This window comes from Pseudopipra pipra, chromosome 10, assembly GCF_036250125.1.
Source record: "Pseudopipra pipra isolate bDixPip1 chromosome 10, bDixPip1.hap1, whole genome shotgun sequence".
In the NCBI taxonomy this organism is placed as follows: Eukaryota; Metazoa; Chordata; class Aves; order Passeriformes; family Pipridae; genus Pseudopipra; species Pseudopipra pipra.
In genome coordinates, this window is record NC_087558.1 from 24,946,551 (window position 1) to 24,972,418 (window position 25,868).

At 45.6% G+C, this 25,868-nt stretch overlaps 1 protein-coding gene and 1 long non-coding RNA gene across 2 annotated transcripts in view; both read right to left on the minus strand.

Moving 5' to 3' along the window:
* Window positions 1-25,868, minus strand: part of ARHGEF4 (Rho guanine nucleotide exchange factor 4) — a 205,890-nt gene that overhangs the window by 23,072 nt on the left and 156,950 nt on the right. The window contains 1 exon segment of the mRNA XM_064666941.1: window positions 25,170-25,309. Coding sequence (XP_064523011.1) covers window positions 25,170-25,309 — 140 coding nt within the window.
* LOC135419944 (uncharacterized) lies at window positions 115-25,145 on the minus strand. Its single transcript, XR_010433222.1, has 2 exons — window positions 10,027-25,145; window positions 115-660 (listed from the first exon to the last, which is right to left on the minus strand). It is a non-coding gene; the product is annotated as an uncharacterized LOC135419944 (long non-coding RNA).

A 25,868-nucleotide genomic window follows, 5' to 3' on the forward strand; every position in this document is an offset into this window, starting at 1 on the left:
ATCCAGCTAAGTGTGCTCCACTGATACTCCACAGGGCTGCTTTTTTAATCAGTGCCTGTAGTTAAACTCCTCATGTGACATCTAGTACAGCTGCCTCCATTTACCAAACATTCAAAATTTGTCATCACATTTATTTGGTAAGAACTATTTTCCACAAAACCATTCTGACTGACATTAATTACGTTATTCCCTTTTATTTATATCATCTGAGCCCTTATTCCCCCCTCAGAAGTGGCTTAAACAGATGGGAAGAGGAGGAGGGTCCCCCACAGGAGAAGGAGAAGCTTTGAAAGCTGCCTTTATGGAGTGCTCCAGGAGGAGGGCAGCAGCCCTGGTGGAAGGTGGAGGAGGCAGAGCTGTGCCTCGGAGCACAGCCTGAGGGAGCCTTGCCAGGGGCACGTCCACCTGAGTCCCACTCAATGGGATTCTTCAAACTCCAGAGTGGCATAAGAAGTTCTCAGTTCCTCACCTAAGATGTGGGAACTGATTATTATAATGCAAAACAAATCAACTGAAATTGCTTTCAACCATTTTACTTTTGCTGAAATAGCCAGGGAAGTTCCTACCAAAGGGTGGGGATAGTTACCTGTGGCTGAGGACACCTAAGTCCTCTAGATCCTGTCAGTGCCCTCAGTACTCCAACCATCACTCTCCCATGACCTGTATAACAAGAGAACCTGGTAACTTGGGGAACTAACATCCTTAAGTTTTGGCATAAGGAAACAACAGGAGCAAAGCCCTTCTCAAAGCTCTCAGTACTCTGTGACAGGTTGTCTTTGTGTCACATTTTATAGTTGCAGCTGCTGGCAGCACGAGCAGTAAGTAACTTGTGAAGTAGCTTCCACTTTAACCTGTCATACAAGTTTCCAGAGGTCACTTGTTTAAACTTCCATAAGACATTTATTTTCTGGTATAAGTGAAATACATTTGCTCTCTTTCTAAACAAGCAGATACAGTGCTGAATGGCAGGGTGACAAAATGGCAAATGAAACTCTCTGTGACAAGCAATAACTACCACAAGTGACTGACTAAATGAGCTGCTCCTCAGGAATGTCTCTGTAGAGCCATTTAAGAAAACAGGGTCAGAAAGTCCAAATGTCAGGAATGACTCAGAAAGGCAGAGGAGAACTAGGCAAGGCACAAAGAGCATCACAAATCAAATGTGGGAAGAGTTTCTAGGCTAGTACAAGCTGAACAGACCTTGAAGCTGCAACAGAGACAGGTGGATGGAAGATGGCCATGAGCTGAAGGCTTACAAAGAGGTTATTCCTAAGGCAAGGCTCCTGGGAGCCCAGGGAAATCACTGGGCAAGAAGTTTGGTACAAAAGCACTACCTTTTCCCTGTGGTGCATAATTAAGCTGTGCCACAGGGAGCCCCACAGTCAAACACAGAGATGATTTAAAAAGAGATTAAGCAAATGTATGTCCTTCAGGGCCATTTAAACACATCCCATCTGGATACAGCCCATCAAGGACCTTAAACACACGTGGGAAGGCACACAAGGGAAAGAGCCAGGCCACACTTGCCTCTATTCCCTGGGCAGTTACCCAAGTCATAGGTAAAAGTGTTTCTGCTGGCCTGCAGAGCTGGCCTTAGGACATTAGTGTAGTAAAAAACACAAAAGGAAAGAAATGTTGACTAATATGAAAATGTTAACAGATACATTCAGTGAGGTACAGCAACATCCTCGTTCAGGTGGAAACTGTTATGTCTTGGTGCATTTGGCAGGAAGAAATAGTTTTTTAAAGCCATTAAGCAAATGCAGGCCAAAACCTCAAACACCGTGAGCTTGAGCAGCTTGTGGATCTCGGTAGTTTGCAGCGTATGTGAAGGTTTTTATGTGAAAGGGAGGATGAAAGTTTACCCAGGGAAACCTGGCTGTTCAGACACTGCCTGGGAGAAAAAGTCCCTGAACACAGGTCACAGGAGTGGGTACGTGCTACATCCTCACTCAAAACATTCAGAAAGACCTTTACAACCAAGAGCTTGAAGGACCTCAAAACCTCCTTAAAGCCAGAGAACTTAAGTCATTCCAAAGCTCTAAATCAGCTTAAACAGCTTAAACTCATCGAAGGCCCTACAGTGTTTTAAGCATTTTAAACCCATCTAAAGCCTTAAAGTGGCTTAAGGAGCTTGAAATACTCCAAGGTTTAAAAGTGGTTTAAGAATCTCTAACTTTTGGCTAACCCCCTCCTCATACCTCCCCCAGTTGTGGCACTCCAGGGTTAAGGCAGCACCCAAGTGCCACAGTCCCATTCACCCCAAACAGCCCAGATGCAGCTGTAACAGCATCTGGAAATTATCCACATACTCTTCTCCTACTTTCTTTGGTTTCAAAGGCTGGAAAGGAACCTGGGATTGAATTCTCATGTTTGAACAAGACTCTGACCTAGGGCTCTCATATCTACAAAGTTTGTAGCTTCTGGTTCCAGCTTGGCTGTGGATAAAAACCATGTCAGACTGCTTGATTCCCCTCTTCACCTCACCAAGAGCTCTGAAGTCCACAGTCACTACAGAGGATGAAGCAAACCTGGTTAACATATTTTTGCATTTTCTGATGCCCTGATTTTAAACATAAAACTTGGGAATAGAAACAGCCCAGGATGTTTCTGTGTGGCTGTTCTCACATTTGAGTGATTGCTGTTGCATCTTTTTTACACTACCACTTCTCAGACTCCCAAATAGAAACTATATTCTTCAGAAAAATTTATTTAATGCTACATTAACACATTTCTATGTCATTTATGCTTTCCCCACTCTTCTCTTGCTGCTGCTGCAACATCACCCCTCCTCTCCACACTCCCACCAGCACATCCCCTTGGGACATTTCCCATCCCTTTCCCTCTCTGCAGGATAGTTCCCAATTCCACGGCCTCTCCCATGACTTAATTTTGCAATATTTCCTTTCTACCTCCTTTTTTGCTTTCTCTTTCACCATTATTTCTTTGGACAAATGAGAATTATACTTTACAGATCCCTCAGGACAATGCATCCAAACCAGCTCAGCTGCAACTCATATGACACAGGGATTTATTGAGGATAAATGCTGCATCCTTACTTCTTGCAGAAGGAAAGGAAAAGGAACCATGCAGGTCCCAGAGCTCTCTGCCCACTGACTGACTGTTGCTATGCCCTTCCCCCAAAAGATACAGCAAGTTACAGCTTGAAGGCAAATTAATCTAAATTTGTTTTACAAATAAGGTTAAAGAAAACATTTTAAAGCAGATACAAACTGCATTGCCAGCAAACCTCTCTGAATCATCAAAAGGTCAGCATCTCTTTGGGCTCACAGTGGGCAGGAAGCCAGAAACATAGAGCATGGCTTTCCTTTTCATGTGTGTGCATGATTTAATTTTAATGGAACATACTGAAATTATTTTTATTGCTCCTATCTTCTGTGAAAACATCTCCCTTGGATTAAACTGCCCAAGTCTGTACATCACTGGTAGGTGCTGGCAGACATGCTGGGCCAACAGAGATTGTTTATCATTTCCATGGCGTGGCTCAGAGATGGTCTCTCTGCCTCAAAAGACTCATGCACAGTTTAGTATCCATTTCTTTTCCTCACCTCCTCATGAAAGAGAAACCTCACAGGGTTTTTTGGTGACCCAAAACTTATGATTTCCATCCCCTTTGCCCCTTTCTGGTGATCTCTTTCCCAATGCTCACACAGTGGGTTGGATCCTTTCTTCACTGAACTAAGAATTGCTGTCTTTGAAAATGGGGCAGAGGAAAATCTGAATAACAGATAGAGAAAAGAACAAAAAACCCTTGATAATGTCTCACTGTCAGGCAAAGGAAGCTTCCTAAGCCTTTGTTTTTGGTTAGCATCTGTAAATATAAAAATGAGTCATTTCTTTCGTAGTCCCTACAGAAGGTTCTTCAAGCTATGTACACTTATGAAAAAAAAGCCACAAACCTTTTCCTATTGCAAGTGTCCTGTGCTAGGTAAAGAAGATTGGTTGAGGAAGCAGCAGGTTCCTGGGATCTTCTGAGACCCTGTACTATCATGCTTTTAAATATATCGACTTTATTAATTTGTCTCACATCCACAACATCTGGATGAAGAGACTTAATGGCCCAAACAAAGCTAAGGCCTCCAATCAGAACCACATTCCTGTTTCCAAGACCACCTTGTAAACAAGCCCTCTAACTGTGGAAGACCAAAGCACCCGCTGCTCTTCCTGCAGGACGTGGCTTCTCTAGCCCAAGGAGGACAAGATCGCACATCTCCTGTTCTGCACAGGCTCTCCTTTCAGTTGCCTGACTCCCTGCACAACCCTCCCATACTGGCCACGGGCTTTTCAGCAGACAAAAGCACTGAGGCTGCTCAGTGCAGAGCATGTTCTGGTAGGTCAGGCAGTAGTGGGATATTGCCATTCCCAGCACTCCTCTCTTGGCACCCAGTGCAAATCTTCTCACCACGTAATTAGATAATGCTTACTATAACAAGTCTTGACTCCTGGGCACTACAGGTGAGAACCGGGATGCTAAAAATACTCAATCATGACTCCTTAGGAGCCTGTCTTTTCTTAATCTCCTGCTGGAACTATTTCATTTGGTGAGGTGAGGAAAGCTGTGTTAGGCTGCTGCTGAGAGATCCTGGTGTGCCTCTTTGGATTCCCACGTGATGCCCATACACAGCATTTGTATTTCCATACAAAGTTTGCCACAACTCTGCAGATACTCAACATGCCAAGACTGGACAAGATCACAGTTCAAAACAACCACAAGCAGTCAAACCCTGCTCTACTGTGCTGTTCAGAGCCACATTACCAGGAAGGCTATAGACACTGGGGCTATAAATAACACTGAGGTCCTGCCCCTGCACAGTGGTCACTACGAATCAGCACAGCTTAGCAGAAGATAACATGCTAATTCCATTCTTGTGTTGATATCCCTAATGGATGCAATGCTGAACAGGCACAAGATTCTAAACTGTGAGTGCCATGGGGGTTTGCTCCATGCCCTGTGTCACCTTGGCTCTGTCCAGCAGACTGCTCTGGATAGGAATTGCTGTGGGTAGGATGGAGAGGGCTGAAGGCAGCTGCTGTTCCCCCAGGTGCTGGAGGCTCTACTTGCTCTGCCACCAAAGGACAGCAGAGATTCAGGTGCCCAGTGTGAAGCTGGTGCTCTTTGAGGGGAAAGCGTGCTGGAAGTGGCTGTGCTAGGGTCCCTCTCCCTGGAAGGAGAAGGGGAAGACATGGGGACCTTGGTGCTGCAGTGAGATGTGTGGGACCAGAGCCCGACACCAGGCCCCTGTTCCAGAGGGGTCAGATCTGCTGGGCAGCTGCAAGGGAGAGCAAACTCCTCAGTTTCCCTCTCTAAGGTCCTTCACACCTGACTGACTCCTCTGCTGAAAGGCTGATCAACATCTTTTTGGTACTTGGGGAGACATATTTCTTGTAGCACCTCCAGCACAGCTGAGCTATCACACTTATCAACTACAAATGCAGAAAGCCTGCATGCACATGATAGGACAGAGAAAGCCACTGTGGTGTGAGGCAGGTCCACCCCACCTCTTTGAGTCCCATTTCTCCACTGCCAAAAGCAGACACAGAGTGGGTGCTCTATATGTGACAACCACACTCATGCCTGGAGTAATACCAGCCAAAGAACAAATATAAAGACTCATATAAGACATAATTTTATTCCACAGTTTCCAGCACATTCTGTAGTTAACAAGGCCAGTGACACAGCATCAATAACAAAGTATTCCCCCCTTGAGATCTTTCTTTAACCTGCGTAATGGGACTTCTTTTGTTGCTTTTTTTTCCCTTTAAATAAAAACACTGGAAGCATTAATTAAAAGTAATTGTTGATGGTATCATCCTAAGTGCTTACTGTGTTTCTTATCTGGCCAGCTCATGCCTTGGATTCCAAGAATAAATCACAAAGACAGCAGATACCACATATCACCACAGAAATGAGTTTAGCCTGGGAGAACAAATTAAGCAAAGATAAAATCTAAAGCCCAGATCTCCCTTCGGAAATGATGTCTTGGTCTCACTCCTGTTCACAGATGCTCTTTGCACTCAAAGCAAAGCAGCAGCAGAGCAAAGCTCTTGCCTTTTAAACCTTCTGGTGAACTTGCCCCACCCAAGGGCAACACAGACTCCCCACGGGGGGTCAGGGCAGCAGCACCTGCCCTGTCCCTGCACGGTCCCTGCCCACCCCGCTGGGGCACAGCAGCACTGCAGGGGCAGCGGGGAAGGGGGAGGCACAGCCCAGCCAGCACCCAGGGAGGAGGAGCAGGACTTGTCCCGTGGCCACACGAGGGCCCGGCTGCCATGACCAGGCACCAGGCACCACAACTGCTTTGCAGGGAGGCAGGGGCTGTGCTGCTCCCCCCGGGGCTGTGTCCCCAGAGCTATGGCACAGTCTGATGTTCAGATGATTGCAGGGAAGGCAATCACAGCCCCCCTGCAGAGCACCCAGTCAAACAAGTGCACTGAGAGCAAACTGAAAAACACAACAGAAATGTCAGGGGCCTCTCCTTCCCCACCATCCCTCTATCACCATCTACAGCTCCTGCACATGGTTCAGGGATCCTTCATCAGCTCTTTTTTTCCTGGGCTTTATCGGCCATCGCAGCTTCTTCAGCCAAGATGAGAGGCAGACTTGAGTGAGTCACAACTAATATCAGACTGATTAACACTTACATGTCAACTGGAGCTTCCAGCTGAATGTGTACAGCAGTAGGGGAAGCTCAGGATGGGGACAAACACTGGGTTCCCCATGACAAAACTCGACACAGATACTTCAGGAATAGTCATGTATCAAGAACCTAGACAAGTGTTAGAAAGAGAAAATTAAAATTCACCCAACATTAAATATCAAGAGGAAAAGTATTACCAGGCTCTTAGCAACCAGCATTAACACCTGTGGCAGGCAGTGTTGTAACACATATTTCCAAAGGGTACTCTCTAATCTTGCTATTTTTCTGATCAGAGTTCTTAAATGCAAGAACAATCCTACTGCTTTTGCTCCCAGCTGTTCTGGTATGAACAATCTGGTGAAATTTCCCCAAGCAGGGAAGGGGGAGGCAATTTCACCAGAGGTCCCATTATTTTTTCCTATAACATACTTTTCTTCCTCATTGTCCTAGACTCCCCACAGGCCTTGAAGAAAACAGTTCTTTGTTTTAGTTCTCTAGCAGCAGGCAGCTGGGAAAGGCTCCAGCCCTTTCCATCAACAACTACAACACTTCCCAGAGAGGAGAGCTGCCCTGCAGGAAGCAGTGTGGCAGCTCTGCACCTCAGAAGCATCAAACTCACATCATTCCTGAGACTTCCATTTTCTTCCCAGTATCAGCAGTGAGCATTTTGGGGCTCTGGATCAGCTGTTACAGGACACTCCTCCCTCTGCCATTACATGCACTGGCTGCTGCTGCACAAGCTTTGATGTGTCACAGCAGCAAAGGCAAACAGCTCTGGCTCCCACAGACACAGCCCCTGCAGTTGGGCAGAGCAGAGGGAGTTTTTTGGGAACAAGGACACTGTAACAGTTGTTGTGTAGGTGTGGTAAAAGTGGACCAGAGACAGAAGGGGAGGAGGAGGTTGCATGTTGTGGGAGCTGTGCCTGCCCTGGGGTACAGACATCACCAGGTTTGGTATTCAATCCCTTCCAAACCAGCAGAGCCCTTCAGCGACCAGCAGGAACAGGGTGTCCCCGAACTGAGCAGGCAGCAAGGGGTGAACGACTTCATCACCACGACCAGCTGCAGCTAATCAATTCTGCGGGACACTAAATAAAAAGAAGTTTCTGGAAAACTTCCCTGAAGTACCTTCTTATGCGGAGTGTAAAAGAGAGGTACAGTCTCCAGTTCAGTGACAAAAGCCACCCAAGGAGCATTTCAGTGACATGGCACTGAGCTAAACAAGAACATGAGTCACTTTGTGATCCAGGATCAGTCTGGGCTGGCAGACATTTGTGCTTAGCTTACCAGCTGCCCCACATGGTTCCTACATGTTGAGCCAAACACTGGGATTATGAATGGAGCCAATCTACCAGATGCTCTTCAGAGCTACGTGTGTGTGTGCAGCCCTGTGAGTAACTGCAGTTCTCATCTAACATCAGACTTTTTTGCACTATTTCAAGATACGGAACAGGCGAGACAGCAACAACTGAGAATTCAAACACAGTGCAGGGGTTGCCACAATGCTGAGGCCTCTTACTGCTCCTACTAGACAGGGGGTAAGAGCTTCTGAACCTCAAGCACTTTCAGAGCCTGCTCAAACCTTATGCAAGATCTGCCCTCACAAGCAGCAGCCAAAAGCTTTCTGTCACTGACACCTACAACCCCAAAGCCATACTTTGGTCCCTCATCTGTCACTTGAAGACTGAGGTATACATTCACATCATTCACTTGTCCTTTCCAATAAACAATCTTTTTTCCACCTTATGCCATTAAGTTCTGATTCCAGCTGTAACTAAGACCACAGGTAAAGTTTAGAGGCGAGAGAAATCAGATTCGTTTGAAAGCCAGTGTTATGTGCTGCAGCTTTGGTTTTGGTTTTTGTTTAATGGTAACTTCAGAAAACCACATAGACTGGATGATTCCAGTGGCTGTTTATCACAATGGCTAGATAATAGTTTGAGATTTTTAGTAATTCAAAACTGTTCATGTAGGTAAGAGATTCTCAGAGAACTGCAGGGAGCTGGGGCCTACAGCTGCCCCACACCCAGCACTGCAGGAGAGTCTCCTCTCTTAGGGAAAAGGATGTTCTGTAGCTCAGGTGTAACAGAAAAGACCTCAGCAAGTACAAATTCTGTTTCTTTGTGTGCAAAAGTGACGTGGTTTAGTACATTAGTACAACACTAATGTATTACACAATCACATAAATAACTGGTACAGAGTACATCACTCATGATGACAGAGACAACATCACCATCTAGCCTTTCTCAACACCAGACCAGACTCCAGGAGCCATAAATATTCCGGTCTGAAAGGACTGCAGTAGCTTCAACCATTAGTGCCAGCAAATGCACTGCCCTCGTGAAAGCTGTACTTTAATTGCAGATTACCTAACACACAAAATGAAGGATCCTGCTGAATTTTAAAGGCTTGGATATTTTGCAGTCTCCAGCACAAATGCAAGCAGCATCATTAAGAACAGTGCACCGTGGCTTCCTTTCCAGTCTGTCTTCCTCTGGGAATTGGTCTCCTTCAGTGCCATCAAGTAGAGGGTTGCTCCATTGAGGTGCCAATGCCAAGTCTGGAAGTGCTGTGCTGGACAGGGCTGCTGGTAACACGTCATGGAGGTGAACAGGCCCAGAGGGGACATGCTGCTTTGCTGCCCTTCCCTCCTCACAGTCTACAAGAGTGGTCCTTGAGTCGCTCCCCCGCTGGGCACGGCTGCCACTGGCCTGTGAGAAACCAGTGGCCTGCAAGCAGTGTCCTGTGCTGTGGCTCTGCCAGCCATCTTGATACACAGAGCTGATAAGCACTGAGGTATAATAAAGGAAATGGGATTAAAGCCAACAAAACACTCCTTCCACACTGCTGCAGTGTTTATTCAGCCAGAATTCCTGATGAACTCTATTAATCAATCTCTTTGGCTAATTGGGCATTACTCAGGCCACTGCACAGCATAATGTTCACAGTGACAGAGCAACAGAGGCATTACGGGCTTCAGCTTTTTACAGCAGGTGTTTACATGTAGCAGGTCCTTGTGTAAGGGTTCCTTATAGGATGACAGTCCATCTGCAAACAAAGCAGCAGCACTTTGGGCTTCTCCAGGGCTGGGAAGTGCTACGTACAGGCACAGTATCATCATCATCATAAGGAATCAAGGCTGATTAGTGTCACGGGTACAATTAAGCAGGTTGGCTGTGTTACCTCCTTCCCTTTCTCTTGTTTAACTGTGATCCAAACCGCAAGGCACAAGTGATGACAGGAGGAGAGTGAGGGGAGCAGGGTGGGGAAGGGGGTGATGATTAAAAAACAAGGAAGGAATACTCTGAGACACACAGTTACCGTAACAGCAGACAAGCAGACCAGAGGCAGACAACGACAAGCTGACCTGCTGATTTGTTGCCCAGTCCTGGAAACCCCCATGCACCACACCACTACCGGCAGTCCTCCTTCAGTGAAATGCCAAAAGAAACATCAGCACCACGTTGACGATGATGAGGAAGAGCAGGATGACAAAGACCACTACCCGCTGGGTCTCCGGGTTCATGTTGCAGCGGAGGAAAGTGTGAAGCGCACTCCATTTGTGTCTGCTTCGGTCGGGGACCTTTGCCATGGCCTCAGCCCCCAGGAGAAAAAAAAACACCAGAAAAGCTTAAGTGCCTGCTGTACAGCCGGGCACGGATGGGGCAGAGGGCTGTGAACCAAAGCTGCCTGCAGCTCTCAGTGGCAGGAGTCTAAATGTCGGCACGGCATTGCCGGTCCCGCACAGCACATGTGCCGAACGCCCCCGGCTCAGGGGGAGCGCTCACCGCATCCTTGGGGCTCCGCGAATCTCTGCCGAGGGAGCCGTCGCCATGGCTCTGGCAGCAGCAAGACACTGAATTCCTTCTGGCAGGACGTGCCGGAGCAGCGCAATCCGGCTGCGATATTGGCTTCCCAGAGAGCGGCTCCGCGATTTGCTGGGCGCCGTCTCCAGGATACACGAGGCCTTAGCAACGCCGAGCGAGCCGTGGGGTGCAGGGGAGGCTCTTAAGGACGGTCAGCGCTGGATTAGGCGGCTGCTTTTTTAAATCCTCCCACCCGCGCTGAGATGTGCCAGCAACAGAGACCAGCCCTGCCAGAAGCAAATCCCCAGGTCCGGTGGGGCTGGGAATAGCCGGCCGTGGGACAGGGCCGGGCTCGGGCAGGGCACACCCGGCTCCCCACACACCTGAGGGAGCAACAAGTGCGGGCTGTTTGCAGGGGGACGGGAAGGTGCAGCCCTGTGACCGGGGGCCCGGGAGAAGCGGCTCCTGTTGGACTCCACCATCCACTTCCTCGCAGGATCCTGGAGCCAGAATGTCTAAAGGACTTGGCTCCCTCTGCCAACACCTCCGTAGGCCTGAGTCACTTAAACCTCAAATCTCTGCAACCAGAAAACCTCTATTCAGCTCTACAGAGCCCTTTTGTGAGCTTAACTTTTGCTGCTGGACTGCAAAGTTCACCAAGCATCAATCTGCCTGGGGTACACTCAAAGATGCCCCAGCTAAGCATAGCTCCCACCCATGTCGGATCAGGGACAGGATGAAAAGGCACTCCTCCTTGGAAAGGCAGGGATAGACCTTGGAGAGCTCTTTGACTATAGCCTTTTTCCTCTAGCCAGCAAAGCAGAGCCCACCTCTTACTCAACAGCCAGCAGCAATAGCACTCCACAGGAGAGGAAAAGAAGGACCCAGTATTTAAGTTCTTCATTGACAGGAGGTAATTTCATATCTTCCAGTTCTCACGTGCTTACCCCACACATGAAACTGAGAAATCTGAATCAGCAGTCCAGCACCTGTAATTAGGGCTAGACAATAGTGCAGATAACGCATGGAGCTGCAGATGCTCCACAGAGGATGCAATTATCCAACAGGATGACTCTGCATTTTACACAACAGTTTCAAACATGAAAAAAAAAATCCCCAAACCCAACATGTGTCTATATAGACACACACATTTCTGGGAGAAGGAACCAGAAGTCATGGTTCTCCCCCTAAACACGGTAGCATCTGTCTCTGGGAAGGGCAATGAGGGAGCAGCCACACGATGTGGGTATGGACAGAATGCTCTCAGCTGCTCTCACAATGCAGAGAATACATTAAAAAAAGATGCCTTTTTTCAGGTGTTAGCACATCAATGCCCATAATGTTTCTTGGGGATCTGTACAGTTCCTGTAGGTATCCTGGAACACAGCAGGTGAGAGATTTGAAAGGGGAAATGTTTAAGAGTACTGGTAGTTTTCTTTGATTTTGGAGTTTTTCCCCAAATTGTGCTGACCTCAGCAGGGGCTATAGAGAAAGGGCTAAGCAGTCAAAACGTCCACTGTCTCCTTATGCTTCTGCACTGTTTCAGATAGCTGTCTTTCTTAGGCATCATAAAATCAAGTCTAGAATTATGCCAGTTTCTGTTTTCTGAATGTAAAGATCCTGCAAATCTCCTTCTCTCTAACTTAAATATGGAACAAGGAGAATAATGTGTAGGACAAGACCTGGTAAAAAAACCCTCACATACGCTGCAAACTACTGGGATCCACAAGCTGCTCAAGCTCACGGTGTTTGCGTTTTTGGCCTGCATTTGCTTAATGGCTTTAAAAAACTATTTCTCCCTGCCAAATGCACCATGGCATAACAGTCCAATCCCTAAGCTTGCAGGCTTCCATTTAATGAATGTTCCTCAGGTCCACAGTTCTCACATCATTGCACTGTTCAACTCCTGGGCATTCTGCAAATCTTGTCTGGCTTTGAAGGGTTTTCATGACTGACTGAGTTTGGACATAAGCCACTGAGCAGTATTTGGGAGGATCTTCAAGAGAAGCTAATCATGGTGAATGGGAAGCATGATCACACTTGCTCTTCTGAAAGCTGCACAACAACTACCGTCTTCTCCGGGCACTTAGTTACACTGAAAATAAATAAACTCCAGTGATTCAACTAGACAGAGCTACGCTGGTGGTGTCACAGGATACTGAGAAGTTTCTAAAATCCATGGTGATCTCCAATAGTTTCCTAAAATCTTTGCCACTCACGAACATGCTTGAGCATTTGAAGCACAGAAAAGTGAACTTTCTGTGTATAAGCACAGAAAGTTTGCCTGAATGTCTATAAAGACATCTGAAAGGGCACTTCTTGACACTACTCTGAGCCTGCCTGAAAGGAGAAATTCAAGGGAAACTCATGTTGAGATGAAATTGCAGAAAAAAAAAAAGAAAAAGATACAAAATAGTAATGAAGGTCACATTTACATCTAATTTTGTTGTCTCTAAGAAACAGCCTAGGCCACACCTATGTTCCTTTTCTCTTCTGATGTGCAGACCCAAGTGCCCTCCTGCACTACACTGCCCAGGCACAAAAAACATGTTTACCTTGTGTACATCTTGTAGAATCGCACAATTAATGATAAGTTGCAGTCACCATTCTGACCCCACAGTGAATAGAAACTGGTCTTGACAAGGACAAAAGCTGCAGAGTGACTCTAGCTGTGACCTGGCTTTTGTTTTCACCCCCACGCAGTGAAACCCCTCACAGGTCCTTGGCAGAGACTGTGCACGGGGGAGTTACTTCCATGGCAACTCAAAGTGTTTGCAGTGGGGGGGGCTCTCCAGCTCCTGCTGCACTCTCTAAACACCATGTGGCATCTTTCCATGATGGAAATAAAGCCTCATTCTTATTCCTCACTGATCAGACATGCTTCTGTGGTAGGTGGCATCAGCAAGAGATGAAATAGCTGAAAGTTTTACCTCGTGGCTTGTAATACAGTGGGACTTACTTTGTATAACTATCACTGAGGGAGCATATTTCAAATAATTGTTGCACAATCTCCACTGGAATCTAATTTGCAATTGTGATAATTTCCTTCCAATTCTTCCTCTAAGAGCCATCCTCAGCCAGGACTGCATCAGGGGAATAAAGCTGCCACTCCAACAGAGCAAGTGGTGAGCACAGCACAGCCTCAAAGGCCTGGGCACACACAAAGCCAAGCTGCAGCCTCAGAAGATGGCCAGTGACCAAGCCTTCAGAGAATGAGTTATTCAAGAACTCCCGGTCTAATACTAGATAAAATAAAAACAGAAAGACAAGCCTTCACTTTTCATCAATATGATACTAAATATTGCCCAGTCCTTACTCGTCACTGTGCTTGTATGTGCAGCAAACGGGGCCTAAGCTTTTGAAGACTGGTTTAGTTGTCAGTTTTAGGAGGCCAGGAGTTGTACAGACAAACCCACTGCTGGCCAATGAAAAGAGCATTTCAATACTCTGCAGCTGAATGGGGAACTGAAAGGCACATGTACATGAATGTGAAAAAATAATAACTGCAATAGGAAGCACAGGTGCGGCAGTAGGACAGGCAAATAAATAACTGAGGAGACAAGCAGTGCAGTTCCCATCACGCTGGGAAGCCAAAGAGCCCATTTCCCAGAGCGAGGCCACCAAGGGCAGTCATACAAGGGGATCAGCCCTGCCAACAGCACCTTTCCCCTCTCTCAAGAGAGCAAACTTGGAAAGCAAGGCTCCCAGTAGCACACTACCTACCATGCTGGAGCACACTTCCAGGACTTCCTATCCTCGACTTATCACAAACAGGGATGTGCTTGCTACAGGTACAAGACACAGCACAGTTCAACTCCTCTTAAAGCCAAGGATGCATTAGTACTGTAGGCACAAATAAAAACTGCCCTAAAAACCCCTGTAAGAAAAAAGAACACTCTTGCTGGGTCATTTATCAATACCCTCTCTCCAACAAGGTGAAAAATATATCAAAATATTAACAAGCAACAGAGGCAGAAGTGCCAGAACTGAGCCTGGATGGGGCCCATCTGACACACAGACAGGTACCTTCTGCCCCAGCTGTGCTGCCTCACTGCCTGCTCAGGGCAGAGCACATGGACAAACCAGGCAGCAGCTCCGTGCTGTTTGCTGGCTCTGTGCAGAGCTTTGCATACCATGCAAACACAGCACAGAGCACACAAATATGAACTTCTTTACAAGTTTTCCAAAGGTGTTGCTAAATAGGATACCTTCTGAGGCAGCATTACTCTCTGTTTTTGCACCAGTGAAGCCACAGACACAAACATGAACTTCCCTGTCCTCTGCTTGGCATTGCTGGGTGTTCAGATGCTGAGCATGAAGAACTACAGAGGAAGAGAGCGTGTCCAGTACTTGCAAAAACCTCCAACAGTTTAACAGCCAGAGTAACAGATTTCACCTGGGTCTGTATGACTGCGTTTTTTTCCCCTTTTAACCATACTTTGACATAAAAATCACCAAATTATTCTTACTCTTTTCATAAAACAGCTGTTGCAGAGCTTCTTGGGGAAGAAGCTTCTATTGATTTTTATTTTTTTAATTAGGTGATAAAAATACTTCTATCTAATAACACCAGGGTGACAAAGCACTTCAAATGCATCTTTCAAGAAAGAATTCAGGCTGAATGGATGTTCAATGGACAAATTTTTCAGTTCAATGGACAAGTTTTCAGCTCAGCAACTGAAAACAAGAAAGCATGACAATGAAATAGTGAGAGGGGAGAGCATTACTACCTGCAAATCAATCCATGGAAGCCGAGTTTCCTGAACTCCCAAATATCCCACTCTCACACTTTATCCAGCATCCAAATGAAGCAACTATCAACCCTGCTATGCACTGAATTAACTCCCAGTAACAACTGCAGCTACCACCTCCCAAAAGGATATCATTCCTACTGAGCCACGGCCAGAAAACCTCAGAACAAGTACAACTTCTTCAGCTGCATATGATCGTGTATTTCTAAAATGGAAAACAGTCTGTCAGAGACTCACGATTTGCTTTGAATTTTTACAGTGTGTAACACCGTGTTACTAGAGCACAGTTACTCCCACTGCATCTTCTCCGAGCTCGTACTGCATGGTTCAAGCCCACACAGTTTTTACAGCCAGTACTTCCCTGGATGGATTACTCATGTCATCCTGCCAAAACACTGCAAGCTGTTCCCGTGCTGGAGTACTAAGATTCACGAGATAATTATCAATGGAAAGAAAATTGGCCTGACCATTTCCTGGGGCAGTGCAGAGATTAAGGCATGGGCACACTGGGACACTGCAGATTGGCCACCTCTGACTACAATTAATTAAAAGAAAAAACCAAAACCCATAATCTGCTTAGCAACCAGTCTTTTGCTTTCAGACTCTACTAAAGCTAGAAAATCTTCGAAATTCTCCTAAAGCAGGTTTTATTTTCAAGAACAGCAACAATAACTACTAACATGTTTGAAGCATCTGGGAATTATTATCCTGGCCTGGAGCTCTGGTGCCAGAGGAACGTGTTGCTGCCGTGAGCCACGTGCCGACACAACACATCCCACGCGCTCCCGTGAGCCAGGGAGCTTCCAGCATCACACACACGGCATCACGCATTCCCAGGATGGGCTGGGCTAGGGCTGGGCCTGCTTTGGGGGTTGACTGAAGGTGGAAAATTCTCTCTCAGTGTGGAGTGACAGATGACAGGGGAGCAGTACAGGCAGGAATGGCCTGGGCAACAAAACAAAGCATGTTACGATAGATGTGGTGGAGCAGGGGACAAGCAGAGAGTAGCAAAGACAGGCAGGCACGGTCCATACAATGGCCTAGGAAAATGTATCTTTTCAGTACAAGACTGGACACAGGCAGAACAAAAAAGCTTAATAATGATGCTCTGAAGTAAAGATAGGCTGAATAGGATCTACAGGAAGACAGATGGATAGGAAAGGAAATTCTGCATTTCGGAGACCCAGCAAGATTAACACAGCCTGAATGCAATGGCTGGGAAGGGGTCAGAATAGATGATGCTCTGGTTACAGGGCTGAGGAACAGACAGAAGGAACAGAGGCTGGCAATGACATCCTTAGTGACTGAGACAGGAGGTGTTCAGGGTCCTAAAAATTATTTTAATGCTTTTTCTGTTTGGGATATCCTGTTTTTGAGTTGAAAATTTGACAGTAATGCATAACACAGAATGGATAACATGGATAACAAGAAATGGTCATGTGGGTTGGAGCAGAGATATAAAGGAGAATCAGAGGTATAGAAATACTGTGAGAAAAGTCAGGGAAAGAAGAGAGGGAACAGGCATGGGTAGAGTTATGGGACCTGAAGCAGGTGAGGTCAGAGGAAGCTGCAATGAAGCCAGTGAAAACAGATAAAGTGGGTGAGAAGAAGGGGATGAATAACAACAGTACAAGGTGAGGGACGAGGTGAAATGTGGTGACAAACATGGGACAGAGGAAGATGCCTAATGTATGAAGCTGAAAAAACATTAACAGATAAACCCTTTAAGAGTTTGTACAAGAGGTGACTGGAGATGGAACAGGGGTAAGCTTTGTTTTTTTGGTTGTTTCTAGACCATAAGTCTCCTTTATTTCTGACTATACAGAAGTTTGCAAGAAAGCCATGTAGTTTCGGGCTGTCTCAGATATTCTGTTGAGCCCATACATTATAAAATATGAGTACAGGATTCCTTTAGATGTCATCTGCAAAATAATGTGTTATGACACTTCTCTGACTGCTCAGCGTCCTCACCTCTTACAGAATATACCAGCCTTGTGGAGGCAGAAAACAGGAAAACTGCTTCCAAGCAAGAGTTCTTCCAGGCTGGCTTGTAGTAAGGTTAATTTGAGAGTGCTCCTTCATTGTCTCCTGGTGCAACGAAGGGAGTCACAGGAGGGCTAGGGAGAACAACAGGCTCCATGGAGTATGAGAATGAGAAAAGCCATAGGAGGGTAAAAGACACACATAAGCTGTGTATAAGAAACAGGCTAAACATTTCTATGTCCTACATGACAGAAAAGCGGGGCAGAAATTTTACGTGGTCAAGCAGCCTCCCGAGGCCATGTTTTCCCTGATACCTCTGTTTTATCCAGCAGGCTGGAAAAATGCAGAAGAGCAATACACCCTCCAGAATGGATTTTGATGGGCTGTTCTCCAAAAGTTGCCCCATCAACCAAGAAATTAGTAACAATTTAAGCTACAGCTCAGAAGCAAACTTGTAAGTGGCTGTTAAGATGTTCAGGAAGGCAAGGATGAGAAATTGATAGTCCCGACAGCAAAGGAACAAGGTGCCCCACTGCTTTGCTAACAAAGCATCCATTAGGAACAGAGGAACGTGGAAAAAACAGGACATTTGGTCCATAGTGGGTAGCTCACACATCCTGCTTTCATTTCATAAAACCTGTTGACACGAAGACTTGCCAGTGGCAAGTCAGTGGAACAGACAGAAGCAGGATCATTTTAAAGATCATAGATAAAACCAGTTAGAAGCAGGACTGGAAAAAAAAAAAAACTCCCATCAACACCTTCCTAGGTCACTGTTCCCTGCAATCCGAAACTTCAAGAAAGAAGCTGAACCTGATGTTCAAGTGCTGCAGAGCAGCACAGCTCCACTCCTGTCCTCTGAGGCCCCAGTCACTGCCCAGCTCCACGCAGGGCCCCTGACAAGTGCGTGGCACATGGAGGTGTGCCAGGCACGGGACCGGGGACAAAGGCTGCTCTGCTCCCCTGCCCATGGAGCTCCCGCGGGTTCCCGTGGGGGAGTGGGCTTAATGCAAGTACAATTTCCTCATTCCCCTGCAAGGAGCAGGGCATGCCTGCCCTGCCTGGAACAGGGGCTCTCCCAGGGCAAGCCGAGGGCACCAAGGGCTGGCCCCAAGTGCCCCAGAGGGAGGGAGAGTCTTTTCATGAGCCTCAGGAGAAGCGGGGTTGGCTCTTCAGCAGCTTCATTGTTCTTCTTGATCTGTCTTCCCTCTACAGCTCGCACAGTCATGCTGCTTTTATCAGAGTGATAAGATAAAACTGTAAGGAATATGACAGTGCCTTCACTGTATTAAGCCACGGATGAACTCGATGGTAACTCTGCCCCCAGTTTACCAAGTGTAGGACAAGGGGCCTTGGTCACGGGACAGGGCTGAAGGTGACGGGGAAGATCTTTTGAGGATTAACAGTGCTTTCTGAAGGGCCAGAAGAGTCAGGAGCGATTTTATTTTTCCACCCCAGGGGTGAAATGTCTTCTGAGGATTAGGGAAAAAAGAAAACTTTGCAGAGAGGAGCTGCCCTAAATCAGGGTTTGGAGAGAGAAGAACAAATCCAAAAATGTTCTGATATCAAAACCATGCTGAGAGGAACCTGAAGTACAAGTATGGTATAAACCCAGATATATTCACTCCTCTCTCTCTGTGCAAACACTTAAATCTGGAATAACCTCTAAACTAACATTTACCCAGCATTCCTACTCTGTCACATTCCTTCTTTATCCCCTTCTCTCAGTAAATCTTCATACTGCAATATCCACTTTGTTATTGTGCTGTTATCCATCACAGGTGTTTCTTGAACTGGCAAACTGGGGCATGGACATCCCAAAACCTATTTTTAAAATAAAGACATTGGCAGAAGTAAATTGTAACATCAAGATTCTGCAAAATAGACTTGTCTTTGCACATCATCAGGCTCCCATTTCGAGCAGGGATAACTGCAGTTTAATTTATGCAATGCTTTTGAAGTAAAATCTTCATAGGAGTGCAAATATTGCAAATAGTGCTTCCAGTGCTCTTCCTCCCACAAAACAGAGGCAGAGAGCTAGGTACCAAACCAAGGATCCCTGAAAGCCAAACGAGGAGCTTCTGAGGACAGGGTAAGTTCCTTCTTTACATTAGAGAGAGGGCAGGTTTGAAAGGCTCCCACTTTACACGTGAATGGTGAAATCACTGACCTTCACCTGCACATTTCCTTGGATGTCCTTGCACAGAACCTGATGAGGTTCATGTGAGAGCCCTGAGGACCTTGGAGGGTTAGTGCCTGCCTGCCACACTATCTCAAGTGCCCCAGAGCAAGGATTCGAAGGTCTCGGTGACGCCATGGTAGGTGGCTCTCATGTGCTACAAGTGACAGGCAGGAAGCCAAGACCTTCTGCAATGTAACCCTTATCCCTACAGGATACAATGCCACTACTAGGGGTTAAAAGAGCCCTTTTACTGGGATGCCAAAGTACTGAAAGTCGGTTGCAGCCTTCACCTTAAAGAGACAACCACCTCTTGTGAGCAGCATCAGTAAACACACTATGTTTCCTTCAAGCAGTGGGAAGCATCAGGCAGAGTTCTGGGAACCCATGGATACACTGGATAAAATACAAGCAGACTTTGAGGTGACTTGGCACAAGTAACTTCAGAAGTTAAAACATTGTTGGCTCATTTTTTTCTCCAAGGGGAACACTGTGGAGCCAAGCCTCTCTCTGCACCCCGGTAACTGGGAACACATTTAATGCCGGCAAACAACAGACATTTTATGGAGTCCCCTAATAGTCACATTATCATTAACAAGCGTTAACAGAAGCTGTTAGTCTCTACAATTTAGCAGCTGGCAGGGCTGATGTGAGAACTCCAAAGCCATCACACTGTCTCCAGTCATTTCCTTTGAGTGACATATCTGAGTCTGTTTTACAGCCACAAAGTTTGGGCAATACCTGCCCGTCTTTAAAGGTGTCTGTATGTGGGTGTGGACACACCTGTGCCCACAGGGAGGGGGAACACAGAGGCTACAACTCCTGTTCTGCTGCTTCAGTTTGGCTCCTGCAAGGAGTTAGGTCCCCTCAGAGACCGAGCCCACAACCCACTCATTCCCTTCCACGCCTGCAGCACTCCTTCCACTGTCACACCGCCGTGTTTTTGTTTGGGAGTTAGAACTCTGACAGCCCCCCCTGTGTTATTCTTGCCCCAAGAACTAAGTTAATTGTTTGTTCCTAATGAGTATCAGGTTAATCAGGGTATTTAGAGGAAACATGGATCTAGCAAAACCAAATATATTTTATAGAAATGCTTCAGTGTGGATTGAACTCCTGCTGTGGTGTGTATGCTGCAGACCATACACACGTGGCATGGGAGCTACCAACCCTCACCTCCCACGTGTGTGTAAGAACAAGCAGGGGATGGCCAAGTCCCAGTGCTATTGAAGACATGAGAAAGTGTCTCAGAGCAGCCCCAGCTGCCCATGGTAGAAAGCAGAAATATGGCTCTGGCAACCCCTGGGACCACTTATTTCCTGATCCTGATGTTTGGTGAGACATAATTGCCATAGAGTATTTGAATATACCAATTTGCTTTAAATCCATTGCAAAAAGCCCTCTGAAACAACCTTAGAAGTTTGCAGACCAGAAAACTGTAAAAACTAAATCCGTCAGGCAGTAAAAGAAATTACAATTCTGACTCCATATCCTGAACATTCCCATCTGAGCCCTACACAAAGTTATGCAAGCACTTGGGACCAAAAACGAGGATCCAGTAAAGATTTATGTCCACAGGGAAACATTATTTCTGGTCCTTGACAGTACTGAGGTTTATACAGTATTCCACAAATAAATCATATGTGCTGCTTCTGGGCCACAGTTGTCAACCTTGGCTGCAGGAACAGGCAGGACACAAAAGCAGGAATTAAGCCCCCAGAAGAAAAAAATCCAGAGCGGGGGGTGGTGGTGGTGTTTGTTAACTGGTTTCTATTTGCTTCAGCATCAGTTGGGAGAACAATATACTCACATTAGGATAAAAAAAAAAAAAGGTAATAAATCTCTTCTCCCAGATTACACAGGAATGTTATATATTGCTTCCATACGATCAGTGATTCTAATTAAGCTTCCAGTCTGGAAATCTGTTGTGACCACAGCTTTTGCAACCTATTCTGTACTCTTTTGAAAAAAGAAAAGAGATGAGAACATTTTGTGGCACTATTTTAAAATGTTTCTGTCTTTTCAAGTTTGTCCTCACATAGTACAAAAGAGATTTCTGTTAATTAGAATGAAGATAAATGAAGTGAAAAGGACTATGAAGGATATTATTCATGTTTAACAAAATTAAAATCTGTTGTTCTGATTTCATCTGTATTAACATTTTATGAGTTTTGGGGTTTGGTTTGGTTTTGCTATTTTGGGGGTTAAAAAAAACCAACCAAACACAAAAAACCCCAATCAAACAAAAAAAAACCCAGTCCACAACTCCGTCTTGTTTAAATTGACTGTGCTTGGAGGAGTACTGGGTGAGCCCAGAACAACTTCGCAGTGTGTGAGCAAAGAGTTTAGCACAAGAATAATGCTTTAGAGACCCAGTAAGACAGAGAGAGTACAATATCTGCTGCCCTTGCTATGTGGCAGATATGTTGTTTGTGTCACTTCCTGAGGGTTTTTCTGTATGAATTGCTTCGTGAAATCAGAAACATATATGTTGGAACCAATTAGCTTAATTGTATCTTGTCAGCAAGCACTGGTTAGCACAAACATCTGTAACACGCTACAGTACTGCCATTTTAAAACATGTCTTAGATAAAATCCTAGCCTGCTGAAGCCAATGAGTTGTGCATTTCTCAGGAACGAGACTTCACATACCAAATTCCAAACTTATCAGGCATAGAGCCATAAGAGATAAGGGAAAAATAGGGAGTCCTGCTGTAATTTTCCAAATCCTTGGGGCTTTGCTTTCACCAGATGGGACGGTGCTGTTGGTGGAGGGCTGTGAGGGGCTAAACCCTTCATGTGTTGAACTGCAGTGGCTTTTCTTCCAAAGCACAGAGCCAGAGGGGCCCTTTGCACAGCAGGACATCCCAAACCCTCGGTACACATGTGACAATTCCAGGCAAACAGGCCTAAGCTTCCTTACCCAGGCCAATTACTTAATGAAAACTACACAGCTTATCATCACCACGGTCCCTTGAGAGCCAGGCAGGTTTTTCATGTGCCTAATCCCTCCTGCGCTCAACTTCAGAACACGTATAACACATTTAATGAAGCTTGAAGCTGTATCTGTTCTATATGTAACATTTATATAGCACTGGAAGGACAGAATCACAATGTATTTGCAGTACAGATTTTCCTCTTGCTGCATTTTTACCTAATTGGAAGCAATAAAACATGAGGATAGGGTCTTTATCTGGACCAAACACAAAGTAAACTCCACCAAGTACAATCTAAACACAAAAATCTCTTTTCACAATCATCAAGAATGTGTTTGAAAGAATGTCAAACAGATGCCCCAAGAAAATTACTTCCCCTGCCTCTTTTCTCATCCCAAACCCTTATTATTACTTTTTGATTGATTTTTCTTGGCTCTTACACTCTCTCATGCTGATCTTCTTAGGTGGGCTCTATACAACCTTCCCAGCTTTCTTTTATCCCTCTAGTCTTCCTGCCAATAAATTACTCTACTTTTATGAAAGATTTCTTTTTTATTTCATAACCATTTTCTCTTAATCCAAAATGAACTATAACTCAGTGGTTGGGTGCTTTGTTTTTTAATGCAACACTTGGTCTGCCAAACGCCTTAAAAATGTATTTCAGCTTCTCTGTTTATTCGAAAGCTGCTTCTTCCAAGAAGGCTAAGAATAATGTGGTTACCATAGTTTCCTTATCCACCACCAATAAAATGCCACTTGGAATACAATAAAACAAAGACAAGACTACTCAAGATGAGAGTGAATGACTGAACACCAAAATCTTCACCCCACATCACTCCCAGCACTACAGAAAATACTCGAGACTCATCAATACCCAGCTTTTGGTCCAGCAGGGAAGATGAGGATAAGCCTGTCTGACTACCAGCTATTTGAGATATTTCAATTCCAACACTTAAGATGTCTCTTCCTGTAAAATTCCTGCCTCACAGATTTAGTGTTTTGCTGCAGAGTTTTTGTATTTTACTGTAATCTCTTGTTCTGGGAAGCAACTGTGTAGGCAGCACTTTGCTAAGGCTCACTGAAGTTAAGTGATGGATTAATTACCCATAGGAACCAGTCAGCAAAGTAAATAATGTACTGTTTGTTCTTACAGTTTTGTTGGCTCCTGAACAGGCAAGATTCTAGGGAACAAGCCAAAAATAATCCTTTTTCTTTCAGTCAACTGGCCAACAAACCCCCACATATGCTTCAAAGATTATACAAATTACACCTGCTTTGGACACATCCATTTGCCTTCCTGATTAAAAGTGATGGAATTTTACTCTAATAAAATGAACTTCCAAGAAAAGAAAGAAAAACAATTGTTCTCAATAATGATGAATAATGAAACAGAAAAGCACCCACATGCATGATGGATATACAGATCTGCTGACAAGCTTATTTTTTTCCTGATTTTAAAGAGTTGTGAAGATTTTCTTCAAAGAAAGTAAGATGTTTTGCCTTTTCCTTTAAAAGAAAACAATACAAAAACCTAGAGGATATTCCATTTGGTGAGACACAGTAACAAGACTCACCAAGGCAAGCACTTGAATGGGAGGGATGCAGAATCCTCTTCCCACACCCTCAGTGTGCACGACAGGACTGACTCCTGTGGTACCTGGCACTCTCTCACAAACACACCAGGCAAATGTGGGAGGAAGCAGCTCAAGATTTTCTGGTGTTCTACTCATGTTTGCTTGACAGGGACAACAGTCCAAGACAGTTAAGGTTAAATCAAAAAGCTCTGCCATGGATATAAGCAAAAGGGGAAGAAAATAAAGTAACTCCCTTCCTTACCCCAGGCACCCAGGGCTGTAGGCAGGGATTCTGAGCACTGGGAGCTGGAAAACTGCTGGAAGAGTATTTGTTTTTGCTGTTTTTGAAGAAAAGCTGTTATCCTCACTGTGCAGCTTTCTGGAGCTTTTTCCAGCCCCCAGAAGCTGCACCCAAAATCATCACTGGGTGCATCGAACATATACACAGAGCCTCAGTCCACATAATTTCAGCTGTAGTTTAGCCACAAGACAATATAATACATCTTTTATTCTTGCCTTCTTACCTTGGGAAGGTTGTGCAAAGGTAACAGAGAGAAAGAAGGTGTAGGAGTGCAAGAGATCACTCATATGGTGAACATGCTCCACTCTTTCAATGCAAATTCACCTCACTGAAAAACCATTCTGTGTATAAGGGGCTGCCAGTCCTAATGCATACGAAAAAAAGGGTATTTTTGCAGAAAAAAATCTTAGATCCTGTTAGTATGTTGCTCATTGCATCAGTTAAACCAAGTAGCACATTTTTAAATTGCTGATGTCAAGTGAATCATTGTCAGCACTACAAAAGAAAATAGCTAAAAGCAGCAACTAAAAAGGCAGGTCTTTCACATCCCTGGAGTGAATTTACTGGGGAACAGGAAAAAGCAGTGAAGAACAAGCCTATATTAAACTTGGCACCCTTCTTACCAACCAGTAAAGAACAACGTAGACCAGGTTTTTTTTCAACATTTCCCTTATGCCTTCAGTGCACCACATTCCAAGTGTCACACCAGCCCCAGCCGGGCTGCTCATCAGTGGTTTAAAACTTCTCATCCAAAAACACCCAAGAGGAGAGTCACCTGTGGCCCTCCTTTCCCTCAGGAAGAGCACCCCGATGGAAGGCACAGACCCTGTTGCTACCCAGATGTGAGTGGTTCCCACAGTAAATGGCACTGGAAGCCCCATCCACTTTGCCATTACCAGTCAGGCTGTTGACCTGTCGTGTGGTTAACACCAAGAACCGGATCCACCCTTGCCCTGCCCGGGAGAACCCCCGCAGCACCGTACCTCGTTGATGGCCAGCTGCTCCCCGCCGCCCCCGGGGTGGCCGTAGCGGTGGTTGGAGCTCCGGAAATCCTCATACAGGTCCTCCTCGCTTCCCACATCGTCCGTCAGAGCCGTTTTATCCAGGGCCCCGTCAGCGATCACTGCAACAACAACATGGACACGTGGGTGTGGAGCACAAGACCCCCAGCAGCACTGCCCCAATGGTGTGAGCTTATTGGGGTGAGGGGCACTGTGACACAGCACAGGGGGGAAAAGACAAGGAAACCATATCAATAATTTCAGGGCACAATTCCAGCCCCGTGCATTCCCCTTTTTTCCCAAGAATTTTTCTCCATTCGTGTTTTGTTACCATAAATGGTTGCATCTTTTTGTAGAGTGGAGAGTGTGATTTAAAATAATTCAACAACTGTTGCGTGTTGCAAAGAAAAGATTGAGGAAGACTAAGAAAACAGGGTCTGAAAAAAGGCACAGGGCAATGATGACACAAATGTGATTTCATTTGGACATTTGTGTTGACAGGAAACTTGACTAGGCAACAAACTCATGTCTGCCACTTCATACTGTGAGGATTATGATTTACCAAATCTCATCAGGCCAAAGAAGCTCTCACCCTTTGGGAAAAATATTCATGCGTTTATGTTGCCTAAAGGGTGTTTGCTCCAGAATTATCCATTGTTACCACAGGAGGGCCATTCTGCT